Raw genomic sequence first — 13,319 nt, 5'->3', positions numbered from 1 at the left:
ACATCTTCTTGGTTCACAGGGAGGATGCAGGGGAAAGACAGAGATGGATGGTGGACATATGTCTCGGAGTCCCTGAGTGAAGTTTGGGTCAGCCTAGTCCACACACCTAGGGTCACACTGCAGGCACATGGCTAACCAAGTCCTGAGGCTCCCGGTGCTAGGAGCTTTCACTTGGAACCCCTGTCTTTTTGCACAGAGAGGAGGTGGCCATGCAGCACCGTGGAGTAACTGCTGGCACAGAAGTACACAGATGTCTGGGAGCGGTTGGCAGACTCCAGCGTGAGAGGAATGTTCTCTTTGCTTGATCTGGAGACTCTGTACCCGTTGGGCACGTCTCCTTTCTCTGTGGTGGGAGGCCCAGCAGAATAATAGATCAGCCTCAGCCCGTGTCCCAGGTCTTGTCGGTACCAGTACATATAGTTATGACCCAGATCCTGAGTACATGTCAGTGTCGTGCTCTGTCCTCTCCTCACAACCTGGAATCTGGGGTCCTGAGTGACACCAGCATGGACCGCCCCTGTGGAGAAGGAGGACTGATGCTGCAGTCACAGAGGACAGGCTTAGTGCTGGCACCCCGAAGGGGACCCTGCCCCCAGGACTCACCTGCCTGCAGGAGACAGAAGACCACACAGCCCAGGAAGCAGGGGCTCATGGCTGGGGCGGGGCAGGTGGAGGGCCCTCTGGTCTGAGTGTGGATGAGAGCGGAGAGGGGCTCTCCAGGGAGTTCCTTCTGAGATGTCACTGTCCCTGCCAGGCCCAGAGACAACCTGTCACATGGCGGCCACACCCCTTCCCCTAGAGGCTCAAATCAAAGTTGATTAGAACAGGGAGATGGCTTGGACAGATTGCTTGGACATGGTCTGAACAGCCGTAAGTCTTACAAAGTGTTGTAACCTTTCCTTAGAGTAGTTTGTACGTTTTATGTATATTTTACTCCAGAGATAATTCCTTAATTTGTATATTAGCTTATTTGTCTACATATTTCTGTAGTTTGAATCTCAGAGGAAATCCTTAGGGCTTCCTGCTGTCCTTTATGCCCCATGCATCCCGAATACTCCCTCAAGTGTTGTTTCTGCTTTGCTCAACTGACCCAGTCCTGCTCCTGTCGTCTCACCTACAGTGATTCTTTGGTGTCTGGTTCCTTAACTGCAGGGCAGACTCATCACTATTTGAGAAATCACTTGGCTCTATTTCTTCTCAGTTCACTAACAGACAGGACACCTGCCAAATGCAGGTACAGCGCCTTCTCGCTCGCCAAAGTATGTGCTTCCCGAGTCTGAGGGTGCAGGGAGGGGACACAGCAAGTAGAACCACCGCAGCCCTAAGACAGAACTTTCTTTGTGGCCAGAAGCTGGTTGCTCAATGCGGATGGCATTTTGGAACAAAGAAAGATATATATGAGAGGGATTTGGGGCGAAGTGCCAGACGCCAGGATAAATGAAAAGTGCTCTGACTTTATGTGAGACATCCACCCCATGGGAATACTTCCTTGTGGAGCATGACTGCCAGTAATAAATTGATATCCTGGAGCCCTAGAGTGTACCTTGTTGCACAAACCCCACACTCAAAAGGACCCTGTACTTAGACGATGCTCTGCTGTCGGGATCTTCAAATTCTCAATAGTCTTTGAACCATGGACTCTGCAAAGTATGTGCCAGATCCTGGTTACATGATTTTAGACCTGCTGTGCCCTCCTGATGGCGGGTTTCCCTTTAGCCTGACCACACGTCTAATGTCTGGGTGACTAAGTACTCCCGGGCCTGGGACAGAAAGACACTGAAACTAAAGCGAGAAACAAAGAAGGACCCTCATGTCATAACCACAACAACCAGCCTTGAATCTGGGCCTGGCAAGCCCTCGACTGGTTCCATGCATGTGCTCAGGACTTCTCTGGTCCAGGAGACAGAAGCACACAGTAAAGGGGGTCATATCCAGGCCAGGCCAGAAGAAAGGGCTATTTCCAGATCAAGGCCTGTGGCCTGAATCCTTGGGATCGAGTCATAGGAACCCTTCTCCCACATGGAATTATCACTCACGGATACAACTGCTGCTGGTGGTCAGGCCAGCCCAGGACCCAGTGCGTGAATCTGAAGCCTTGCTAAGTTGTTTCCCATAGAATATTAACAAAAATCATTATAAAATGATTTCAGAAAAAGGATTCATGAGAAAAAAAAATCTATGAAATTGAGTCAATAAATTTTACAAAAACAGCCTGTACCAGCTGGTAAGACCTTTGATGGTCATTTAATCAAACCATCAATCCCCAGTTAGGATTGTCCGTCACACGGAAATGGTATCTCATGTGGTTTTAAGCACTTTGTAATTATAACACTTTCCAGGAGCACTTAACTGTCTTACATATTTAGCTTCAGGCTAAAACGGAATTGTTCTGATGGGTATAGACATTAAGTTTTCACTAAAAAGATGCATGAACAAAACAAATCTACCGCAACAGAAATCACACTGTTGGTTGTCAGGGAAGGAGAGAGTCCCGGGAACGGGGCCTGAGGGAATATCTGGTGATAAAATGCTCTCTGTCTTAAAGGGACAGATGTTTCATCAGCATACACATATTTATTGATCAAACCATATAGCTCTTCATTATACAGTGTGAATATACACCTGACCCTTGAACAACACAAGTTGGAATGGAGTGGATCCACTTGTGGGTGGATATTTTAATAAATATGCACTAAGATACTGAACAGCTGAGATTGGTTGAATCCATGGATGTGGAATCTCAGATACACCCTTGAATGTGCAAGTGAAAGTCGCTCAGTTGTGTCCGACTCCTTGCAATCCCATGGACTAAGCAGTCCGTGGAATTCTCCAGGCCAGAATACTGGAGTGGGTAGGGTAGCCTTTCCCTTCTCCAGGGGATCTTCCCAGCTCTGGTCTCCTGCATTGCAGGCGGATTGTTTACCAGCTGAGCCCCAAGGGAAGCCCAAGAACACTGGAGTGGGTAGCCTGTTCCTTCTGCAGTGGATCTTCCCGACCCAGGAATCGAACCGGGGTCTTCTGCATTGCAGGTGGATTCTTTCCCAACTGAGCTGTCAGGGAAGCCCCCAGACTATAAGGTTGTAGGAGGTTCAGGGACCCTAAAACCTACATTGTTTACTGGTAAACTACAGTTCAAATATCAATAAAAGTGATTTAAAAATATCTGAGGTGAGATGTTACATGCACTTTTTTATTTCATGTAATGAATCATTAGGCATAATATTCCTTTCACTGGGACTTCTGATGTCCTCTTTAAAGGCATTCAAGGCAAAACATGACCATCTCTACCTTTGCACCTAGGAAATGGTAGAAGAGGCTGTCAGAGGTTAGCAAAGGGAATCAAGAAATCCAGAGTCCTGTTATGTGCCAGGGACTTCATGCTTATTAAATACTTATGAAACCCAGGAAGATGGTGTGATGGCTAACTGAACGTGTCACCTTGACTGTGCCAGAGACATTTAATTAAACTTTATTCTGGATGTTAAGTGAGGGTGTTTTTGGAAGAGGTTAACATATAAATAGTTAGATTTTAACATTAGATTAGATAAACATTTTAAACAGATGATCTTCCATTCCACAGTCTTAGTGGGCCTCATCCAACCAGTGAAGATATGTATAGAAGGAAAAGTCTGATCCTCCCCCAGGTAAGAGAGAACTGTTCAGCTGATGGCCTTCAGACTGGACCATCAGTTCTTGGGCCTTTGAATTTAAACATCAGCTCTCCCTGAACCTCTAGTATCACCAGTCCAACCTGCAGATTTGGACTTGTCAGCTGTAACAGCTATGTGGAGTGAACTTTAAGAGATGGGGAGCAGGGAACACAGGGGTTGAGGACAGCCTTGATTCTGATTCCTTGTCTGGCAGTTAGGAAATATGAGACCTGGGCAAGTCACTTCCCATCAGATGTATAAACAGTTAAAATAGTCTTTATCTTGCATGATCTTTGTGAGCATTAAAACATACAAAGGAAAGAATGTCTGGGAAAGTCTACCAGTTCTACCTGGGTCTGGGTCTCCCTGGCTGGCAATTGACACCCTGGCAACCACTTCCTGAGCTGGGGTAGGAGTGTTTTTGTACCAGAGGCATCTGATCATGCAGGGCTGTGTCTTCGCTGCTGGCACAGAGATACATGGCTGAGTCTGTCAGCTCCAAGGAGCTCAAGTTCAGCTCAGAGCGAGAGTCACTGAACTGTTTTCCTGAGAATCGATCCAGGAGGTGAGATTCTCCCCTCACTTTCTGGTTGTAATACTGAACGAGGAACTGGGGGCCCTGGCCCAGGGCCTGTTGGTACCAGTACACAGAGAAGTGTCCAGAGTGAGGGGAACATCTCAGAGTTGCTTGCTGGTTTCTTGATTTGATCAGGTATTTGGGGGTCTGGGTGACTCCAGAATCCACCAGGCCTGTTGGTAGGAGACAAGGAAGCTGAGGACAGAGCACAGAGAAAGCCTCCTGCTGCAGCCCTCATTGCCAGGCTTCTATCTCAGGGAGGCAAAGACATCTCAGAAGCTCCCATACTGTGTCCAGGACTCACCTGCTCCCAGGAGGCAGAGAGTCACACAGCAGAGGAGCCTGGAGCCCATGGCATCATCAGGAACCCAAGACCACTGCTGGCAGGAGGTGGGACTCCTGGGGTGAGTGGTGTAACAGTGCTGACCCTCCTGCTTCCCTGATTGGAGCATTTGCCTATGACGTCACTGCTCTGTGTCTCTGCAGGCTGTTTCCAAATCCACTGGACCCCTTGCCAGGACCCATGGTGGGCTCCTCTATGCCCTTCCCTGTCCCGCACAGCCCCTCAGCCAAGGGTGGGTGTGAGGTGAGCACTGTCCCCATGTCCCCATATGCCCATGACTTTTTCTTCTCTTCCTGTCCCTGCCTGACACTCATCCCCCAGGCCTCACCAGCCATACTAATCCCAACACCTTCCACTTCCCATGCTGCTCCAGGTGATGGCCCCCTGGGCACATCCTGAAGCTCGAGAAATGTCCCCACTCCGCTGGGCAGTGAGGAGTCTGTGCTGGGTCCACGTGTCTGGACCACTCAGGGAACTCAAACCTGCTCCCTGATGCAGGCATGTAGCCAAGTTCCCCTAAGCTGCCCTCTCCAGGGTGACTCTCAACCCCTCCAGCACACCCTGCTCTCCATGGGCCCACAGTGCCTCCTAGTGGCCCATGGTCCACTGTCTCACGGATCTGTGCCTTCTGTCTAAATCAAGAATAGAAATTTAGATGCTTCATGGCTTTGGAAGTTACCGCCTCTCTATGCAGGTGTGAGCCTAGCCAGCGCCTTCCCCAGGAGACCAAGGCCAGCCCCTGATCCTTGGTGAGCACGTGTGACTGAAAGGTTGAGATCAAGAATGCCGATATGTCGGAGGAGATGCAACGGGACTGGGTGGAGTGTGCTGCTCAGGCACTGGAGAAGTATAATATAGAGAAGGACATCACGACCCACATCAAGAAGGAGTCTGACAAGAAGTACAACCCCGTCTGGCACTGCATCGTGGGGAGGAACTTCTGTAGTTATGTGACATATGAAACCAAAGACTTCATCTGCTTCCACCTGGGCCAAGTGGCCAATCTCCTGTTCAAATCTGGTTAAAAGCATGGACTGTGCCACACACCCGGTGATCCATCCAAAAACCAGGACTGCAGCCTAAAGTCCAAATACCAGAGACTGAAGTCTTCAGCCCTGCCTAAGGGAACACCTCCGTCTTTGAACCCTTATTGGGATTTGTACGGGGCATTCTCTGTACTGGTTTGTTATGGTTATAAAGCATTTAGCAAGACGGCTTACATTTGTATTTATTTTCTACTCCATACCTCTCTGCCCATGTTTTTTTTCTCTTCAAAATCCCTTCCTTTAAAGAAAGAAGTCTTTTGGAGAAGGGTGCGTTAATTACCGTTTGTTCAAATAATCTAGAGTTGAAGATGGCCTCTTTAGTTGATCTTGGGTGGGCTGGTGGGGGTGATTCCTTGAAGTTTCTGCGGGATGTAACAGACTAGCCGATTCAGCACTCTTGCGTTTCATTCTTGCCCATCCTGCTCCTGTCGTGCATGGGAGAATACTACTCAGAAGTGCGTGTTGAGAGAGGCACGGCAGAGCAACTACTGCACTAACTCTTACTCCTAATCTGATAAGTACGTTCCTTAAGCGCTCCTTTTGTGATAACTGCTATCGAGTGCTCTGGGCCTTAGGCCTCAAGAGATGATGAATGTGTCATGGAACACCTTTAAGCTTTCTAGGGCTGTAAAATGTTAATAAGCTGGTAAGAAAGTTGGGCTAATGAGAAATCTGTTGGGCTCTAGACATTTCCCCTCCCCTGCCTGGCCAAAGTATACTCTAAAGATCAAAGGTGGTCTTAAAGGGAAAAAGCTTTTAAGTAGCGGCCCTCCTTGTGATTCTAATAAAGTCTGCAGGAATTTAAACTTACAAGCCTGCTGTGCTGTGCTTTAACTAGCTGTGTTCACATATGAGTTGGAGCTTTCATTAAAAGACACAATTAAAACAAAAAAAGAATAGATATTCCCCACAACCCCACCTGCAACCCCTCTACACATAGACACACAAATACACACCCCTGATCTACTGCCTTCCCAGCCTGACAGAGTTAGGGTTGATCCTCAAATCCACTCTTTTTTTTTTTTTTTTTCAGCCAATCTTCTCCCAGCGAACCAAACACGGCGGGAGCCCGGGCGTGCGCTCACCTGGAGGGCGCACCTGCCGCCTTGCAGAGAGCCTGCGCGCAGCCGGGACTCCGCTGGGGACCTCAAATCCACTCTTATCCTCTGGAGGTAAAAGACTGAATGATCTGACATTTTTACTAAGAAGGAAGTAATTATTGCACCACTACAATGACAGTAGTTAGCTAAGATGAAAATACATGACCATAAAATAAATACTCTCAAGATCTCAAGTGAATCCACCAGGAAACATGTATTCCATAACTACTTCTGATTAATCAGATGCATATATTTCTAGATTTCCTATTGAAATTAAGCTTATTACCAAATTCTAGGTAATGCATTTTATAAAGAGGTTTTATATATATGGATTCATTTATCTCTGCACTTATAAAATCTTGAAATCATGAGGCAATGGAGGATATATTTTGACTTTGAGAAGATTTTGATGAGGGAGGTGGGCCAACCTGGCCTAGGTTAGGTGAGATGCTAAGGAGATCGGGGGGCTGGGGGGAGAACACACAAAGACAGTCCGTCCTCGTTCAGTGGACTCATATGAAGTTTTGGACAATTGGTAATCAACTGAAGTTAGTTTTTCTTTGATGACTCCAGACAGCTTGCTCAAAGCAGACCACATGGACAGGCCACTTTAAAAACTACCTTGTGGTTTGGGAAGGGACGTGACCATAGCTCAGTTGGTAAAGAATCCACCTGCAACGCAGGAGACCCTGGTTCGATTCCTGGGTGGGGAAGATCCTCTGGAGAAGGGAAAGGCTGCCCACTCCAGTATTCTGGCCTGGAGAATCCCAGGGACTACACAGTCCATGGGGTCGCAAAAGAGTCGGACACGACTGAGCGACTTTCACTTTCGTGACTCAGATGAAGGAGGAAGGATGTAGCTGGAGTAGAAAGGGCCAGGGAGGTGGGAGAGGAGTGACTTACCCACCCAGGAAAGGCGGGCAAGAGAAGAGAGCGCATGCGAGAGCCAGGTTGGGGGAGAACCTTCCAGAGAGACAGTGATGAGCTGCCTGAGGTGGGACACGTGGGCCTGTTTTTATCTAATTTACCAACAACCTTCCCTCCTGGAGGTCTCAGGCTCAAGTGATGACTAAGAGTCAGAGCTGGGGAAACTCCTGGTTCACAGGGAGGATACAGAGAAAAGACAGCAATGGATGGTGGACACAAGTCCGCAAGGCCTGGAGTGAGGTCTGGGCCAGCACAGACCACACACTCAGGGTCACACTGCAGGCACGTGGCAGCAAAGCCCTGAGGCTGTTGGTGCTAGGAGCCTACAAGCAAGGGGCTGCCTTGCCTTTTTGCACAGAGAGGAGGTGACCCTGCAGCGCTGTGGAGTAACTGCTGGCGCAGAAGTACACAGATGTCTGGGAGGGGTTGGCAGACTCCAGTGTGAGAGGGAAGTCCTCTGTGCTTGGTCTGGAGACGCTGTAGCCCTCGGGCACATCTCCGTTCTCTGTGTTGGGAGGGCCATTTGAGTAATGGATCAGCCTCAGCCCGCGTCCCAGGTCTTGTCGGTACCAGTACATATAATTGTGGTTCAGATCCTGAGTGCACCTCAGTGTCGGTTTCTGTCCTGACCTTACGACCTGGAATCTGGGGTCCTGAGTGACACCAGCATGGACTGCCCCTGTGGAGAAGGAGGACTGATGCTGCAGTCACAGCGGACAGTTTTAGTGCTGGCACCCCAAAGGCGACCCTGCCCTCAGGACTCACCTGCCTGCAGGAGACAGAAGACCACACAGCCCAGGAGGCAGGGGCTCATGGCGGGGGTGGGGCAGGCAGAGGGCCCTCTGGTCTGAGTGTGGATGAGAGGGAGAGGGGCTCTCCAGAGAGTCCTTCTGAGATGTCACTGTCCCTGCCAGGCCCCAGAGCCAACCTGTCACTCAGGGGCCACGCCCCTGCCCCTAGAGGCTCAAATCAGAAATGAACCTGAGAGAACTGTTCACAACAGGAAGACCCATTCAGCTCAATAGGCATCAGCCTTACAAGTTGTTGTAATCTGTAAACTGTTTGCAACTTTATGTATACTTTGTTCCAGAGATAATTCTTCATTAAACTTATATTCGTCTTATTTATCCACATATTTATGTAGCCTTTTCAAAGTTATTTTTAACTGGAGTCTAATTGCCTTGCAAAGTGTGTTGGTTTCTGCTGTATACCATGTGACTCAGCCATTAGTATGCATATATCCCCTCCCTCTTGAACTTCCCTCCCTCTGAGCCCTGCACTTGACCCCTCTAGGTCCTTGGAGAGCAAAGAGCTGAACTCCCTGTGCAGTATAGCAGCTTCCCACTAGCTCTCTACATTACATATGTAATGGGATTTCTTAGTTTGGATTCTTGGGGAAAAGTCCTCAGAGCCTTCTGCTGCCCTTTATGACTCTTGCGTCCCACCTGTGCCTTCAAGTGTCCGTTTCCACTTTGTTTAGTTGATCGCATTGTATTTTTTTTTTCTCCCACCTGATTCTTCTGGTATCTGGTTCCCCAACCTTGGGGCAGGCTCATGGACATTTGAGGAATCCTTTGAGTCTATTTCTTACCAATTCGCTGATAGACTGGGCACCTGCTGAATGCGGCTACAGCTCCTTCACGTTCACCAGAGCACATGCTTCCTGTGTCTGAATGGGGGGAGCAGCACAGCTGTAACCCACCTTTCTTCGAGGAGAGTAGATAGTTGCTCAGCACCGTGGGTGACGTGGGAGCACAAAGGAATACAGATGTGGAAGGGACCGGGGGGAGGTGGCAGACTCGGCGCAGATGAAAACTGCTCCCTTTTTATTTGAGACAGCCATTCCACGTCCCTAAGTGGCATAGACGAAAGTGAAAGTGTTAGTGGCTCAGTCGTGTCCAACTCTGCAGCCCCATGGACTAGATCTAGCCCAACAGGCTCCTCTGTCCATGGGATTTTCCAAACAAGAATACTGGAGTGCATACCGACACTGAAACCAAGCACCACACAAGGGCCAACAAGTTCCAGGGCAAGACATACCAAGCAAATTCTCCAGCAACAAAGGAGCACAGCCCTGAGCTTCAAGATACAAGCTGCCCAAAGTCACCCCAAAACCATAGACATCTCATAACTCATTACTGGACATTTCATTGCACTCCAGAGAGAAGAAATACAGCTCCACCTACCAGAACACCGACACAAGCTTCCCTAACCAGGAAACCTTGACAAGTCACCTGTACAAACCCACACACAGCGAGGAAAAGCCACAATAAAGAGAACTCCACAAACTGCCAGAATATAGAAAGGACACCCCAAAACAGCAATTTAAACAAGATGAAGAGACAGAGGAATACCCAGCAGATAAAGGAACAGGATAAATGCCCACCAAACCAAACAAAAGAGGAAGAGATAGGGAATCTACCTGATAAAGAATTCCGAATAATGATAGTGAAATTGATCCAAAATCTTGAAACTAAAATGGAATCACAGATAAATAGCCTGGAGACAAGGATTGAGAAGATGCAAGAACGGTTTAACAAGGACCTAGAAGAAATAAAAAAGAGTCAATATATAATGAATAATGCAATAAGTGAAATTAAAAACACTCTAGAGGCAACAAATAGTAGAATAACAGAGGCAGAAGATAGGATTAGTGAATTAGAAGATAGAATGGTAGAAATAAATGAATCAGAGAGGATAAAAGAAAAACGAATTAAAAGAAATGAGGACAATCTCAGAGACCTCCAGGACAATATTAAACGCTACAACATTCGAATCATAGGGGTTCCAGAAGAAGAAGACAAAAAGAAAGACCATGAGAAAATACTTGAGGAGATAATAGTTGAAAACTTCCCTAAAATGGGGAAGGAAATAATCACCCAAGTCCAAGAAACCCAGAGAGTCCCAGACAGGATAAACCCAAGGCGAAACACCCCAAGACACATATTAATCAAATTAACAAAGATTAAACACAAAGAACAAATATTAAAAGCAGCAAGGGAAAAACAACAAATAACACACAAGGGAATTCCCATAAGGATAACAGCTGATCTTTCAATAGAAACTCTTCAAGCCAGGAGGGAATGGCAAGACATACTTAAAATGATGAAAGAAAATAACCTACAGCCCAGATTATTGTACCCAGCAAGGATCTCATTCAAGTATGAAGGAGAAATCAAAAGTTTCTCAGACAAGCAAAAGCTGAGAGAATTCTGCACCACCAAACCAGCTCTCCAACAAATACTAAAGGATATTCTCTAGACAGGAAACACAAAAACGGTGTATAAGTTCGAACCCAAAACAATAAAGTAAATGGCAAGGGGATCATACTTATCAGTAATTACCTTAAACGTAAATGGGTTGAATGCCCCAACCAAAAGACAAAGACTGGCTGAATGGATACAAAAACAAGACCCCTACATATGTTGTCTGCAAGAGACCCACCTCAAAACAGGGGACACATACAGACTGAAAGTGAAGGGCTGGAAAAAGATTTTCCATGCAAATAGGGACCAAAAGAAAGCAGGAGTAGCAATACTCATATCAGATAAAATAGACTTTAAAACAAAGGCTGTGAAAAGAGACAAAGAAGGTCACTACATAATGATCAAAGGATCAATCCAAGAAGAAGATATAACAATTATAAATATATATGCACCCAACACGGGAGCACCACAGTATGTAAGACAAATACTAACAAGTATGAAAGGAGAAATTAACAATAACACAATAATAGTGGGAGACTTTAATACCCCACTCACACCTATGGATAGACCAACTAAACAGAAAATTAACAAGGAAACACAAACTTTAAATGGTACAATAGACCAGTTAGACCTAATTGATATCTATAGGACATTTCATCCCAAAGCAATGAATTTCACCTTTTTCTCAAGTGCACATGGAACCTTCTCCAGGATAGATCACATCCTGGGCCATAAAGCTAGCCTTGGTAAATTCAAAAAAATAGAAATCATCCCAAGCATCTTTTCTGACCACAATGCAGTAAGATTAGATCTCAATTACAGGAGAAAAACGATTAAAAATTCCAACATATGGAGGCTGAACAACACGCTGCTGAATAACCAAAAAATCACAGAAGAAATCAAAAAAGAAATCAAAATTTGCATAGAAACGAATGAAAATGAAAACACAACAACCCAAAACCTGTGGGACACGGTAAAAGCAGTCCTAAGGGGAAAGTTCATAGCAATACAGGCACACCTCAAGAAACAAGAAAAAAGTCAAATAAATAACCTAACTCTACACCTAAAGCAACTAGAAAAGGAAGAAATGAAGAACCCCAGGGTTAGTAGAAGGAAAGAAATCTTAAAAATTAGAGCAGAAATAAATGCAAAAGAAACAAAAGAGACCATAGCAAAAATCAACAAAACCAAAAGCTGGTTCTTTGAAAGGATAAATAAAATTGACAAACCATTAGCCAGACTCATCAAGAAACAAAGGGAGAAAAATCAAATCAATAAAATTAGAAATGAAAATGGAGAGATCACAACAGACAACACAGAAATACAAAGGATCATAAGAGACTACTATCAACAATTATATGCCAATAAAATGGACAATGTGGAAGAAATGGACAAATTCTTAGAAAAGTACAACTTTCCAAAACTCGACCAGGAAGAAATAGAAAATCTTAACAGACCCATCACAAGCATGGAAATTGAAACTGTAATCAAAAATCTTCCAGCAAACAAAAGCCCAGGTCCAGATGGCTTCACAGCTGAATTCTACCAAAAATTTAGAGAAGAGCTAACACCTATCCTGCTCAAACTCTTCCAGAAAATTGCAGAGGAAGGTAAACTTCCAAACTCATTCTATGAGGCCACCATCACCCTAATACCAAAACCTGACAAAGATCCCACAAAAAAAGAAAACTACAGGCCAATATCACTGATGAACATAGATGCAAAAATCCTTAAAATTCTAACAATCAGAATCCAACAACACATATAAAAAGATCATACACCATGACCAAGTGGGTTTTATCCCAGGGATGCAAGGATTCTTCAATATCCGCAAATCAATCAATGTAATACACCATATTAACAAATTGAAAAATAAAAACCATATGATTATCTCAATGGCAGAGAAAGCCTTTGACAAAATTCAACACCCATTTATGATAAAAACTCTCCAGAAAGCAGGAATAGAAGGAACATACCTCAACATAATAAAAGCTATATATGACAAACCCACAGCAAACATTATCCTCAATGGTGAAAAATTGAAAGCATTTCCTCTAAAGTCAGGAACAAGACAAAGGTGCCCACTTTCACCATTACTATTCAACATCGTTTTGGAAGTTTTGGCCACAGCAATCAGAGCAGAAAAAGAAATAAAAGGAATCCAAATTGGAAAAGAAGAAGTAAAACTCTCACTATTTGCAGATGACATGATCCTCTACATAGAAAACCCTAAAGACTCCACCAGAAAATTACTAGAACTAATCAATGACTATAGTAAAGTTGCAGGATATAAAATCAACACACAGAAATCCCTTGCATTCCTATACACTAATAATGAGAAAACAGAAAGAGAAATTAAGGAAATAATTCCATTCACCATTGCAACAGAAAGAATAAAATACTTCGGAATATATCTACCTAAAGAAACTAAAGACCTATATATAGAAAACTATAAAACACTGGTGAAAGA

The 13,319-nt window shown here is 45.3% G+C and overlaps 3 protein-coding genes and 1 gene segment (V, D, J or C); 1 reads left to right on the top strand and 3 right to left on the bottom strand.

The window, feature by feature from the left end:
• The window catches only part of LOC100300510 (T cell receptor beta constant 1), a gene marked incomplete in the record, with an annotated part of 535,695 nt that overhangs the window by 500,161 nt on the left and 22,215 nt on the right, over positions 1-13,319 (bottom strand).
• Positions 3,476-5,591, bottom strand: LOC100297263 (T cell receptor beta variable 9). The gene is made up of 2 exons (XM_010804712.4): positions 4,532-5,591; positions 3,476-4,400 (listed from the first exon to the last, which is right to left on the bottom strand). The coding sequence occupies exons 1-2, from the start codon at positions 4,677-4,679 to the stop codon at positions 3,997-3,999; spliced, it is 552 nt and encodes a 183-aa protein (XP_010803014.2). The 5' UTR covers positions 4,680-5,591; the 3' UTR covers positions 3,476-3,996.
• On the top strand, positions 4,751-6,653 carry LOC789121 (dynein light chain 1, cytoplasmic). Its single transcript, XM_024990955.2, has 2 exons — positions 4,751-4,813; positions 5,341-6,653. Exons 1-2 carry the CDS (start codon positions 4,751-4,753, stop codon positions 5,593-5,595), a joined length of 318 nt encoding a protein of 105 aa, XP_024846723.1. The 3' UTR covers positions 5,596-6,653.
• Positions 7,952-9,498, bottom strand: LOC101907820 (T cell receptor beta variable 6-4-like). The segment is given in 2 exon segments: positions 7,952-8,322; positions 8,409-9,498. Coding segments are annotated over 2 exon segments (405 nt in total).

The sequence above is a fragment of the Bos taurus genome, chromosome 4 (genome assembly GCF_002263795.3).
Source record: "Bos taurus isolate L1 Dominette 01449 registration number 42190680 breed Hereford chromosome 4, ARS-UCD2.0, whole genome shotgun sequence".
NCBI classification, from domain to species: Eukaryota; Metazoa; Chordata; class Mammalia; order Artiodactyla; family Bovidae; genus Bos; species Bos taurus.
Note: the sequence above shows the minus strand (reverse complement) of the source record. Positions and strands in the feature narration are given on the sequence as shown.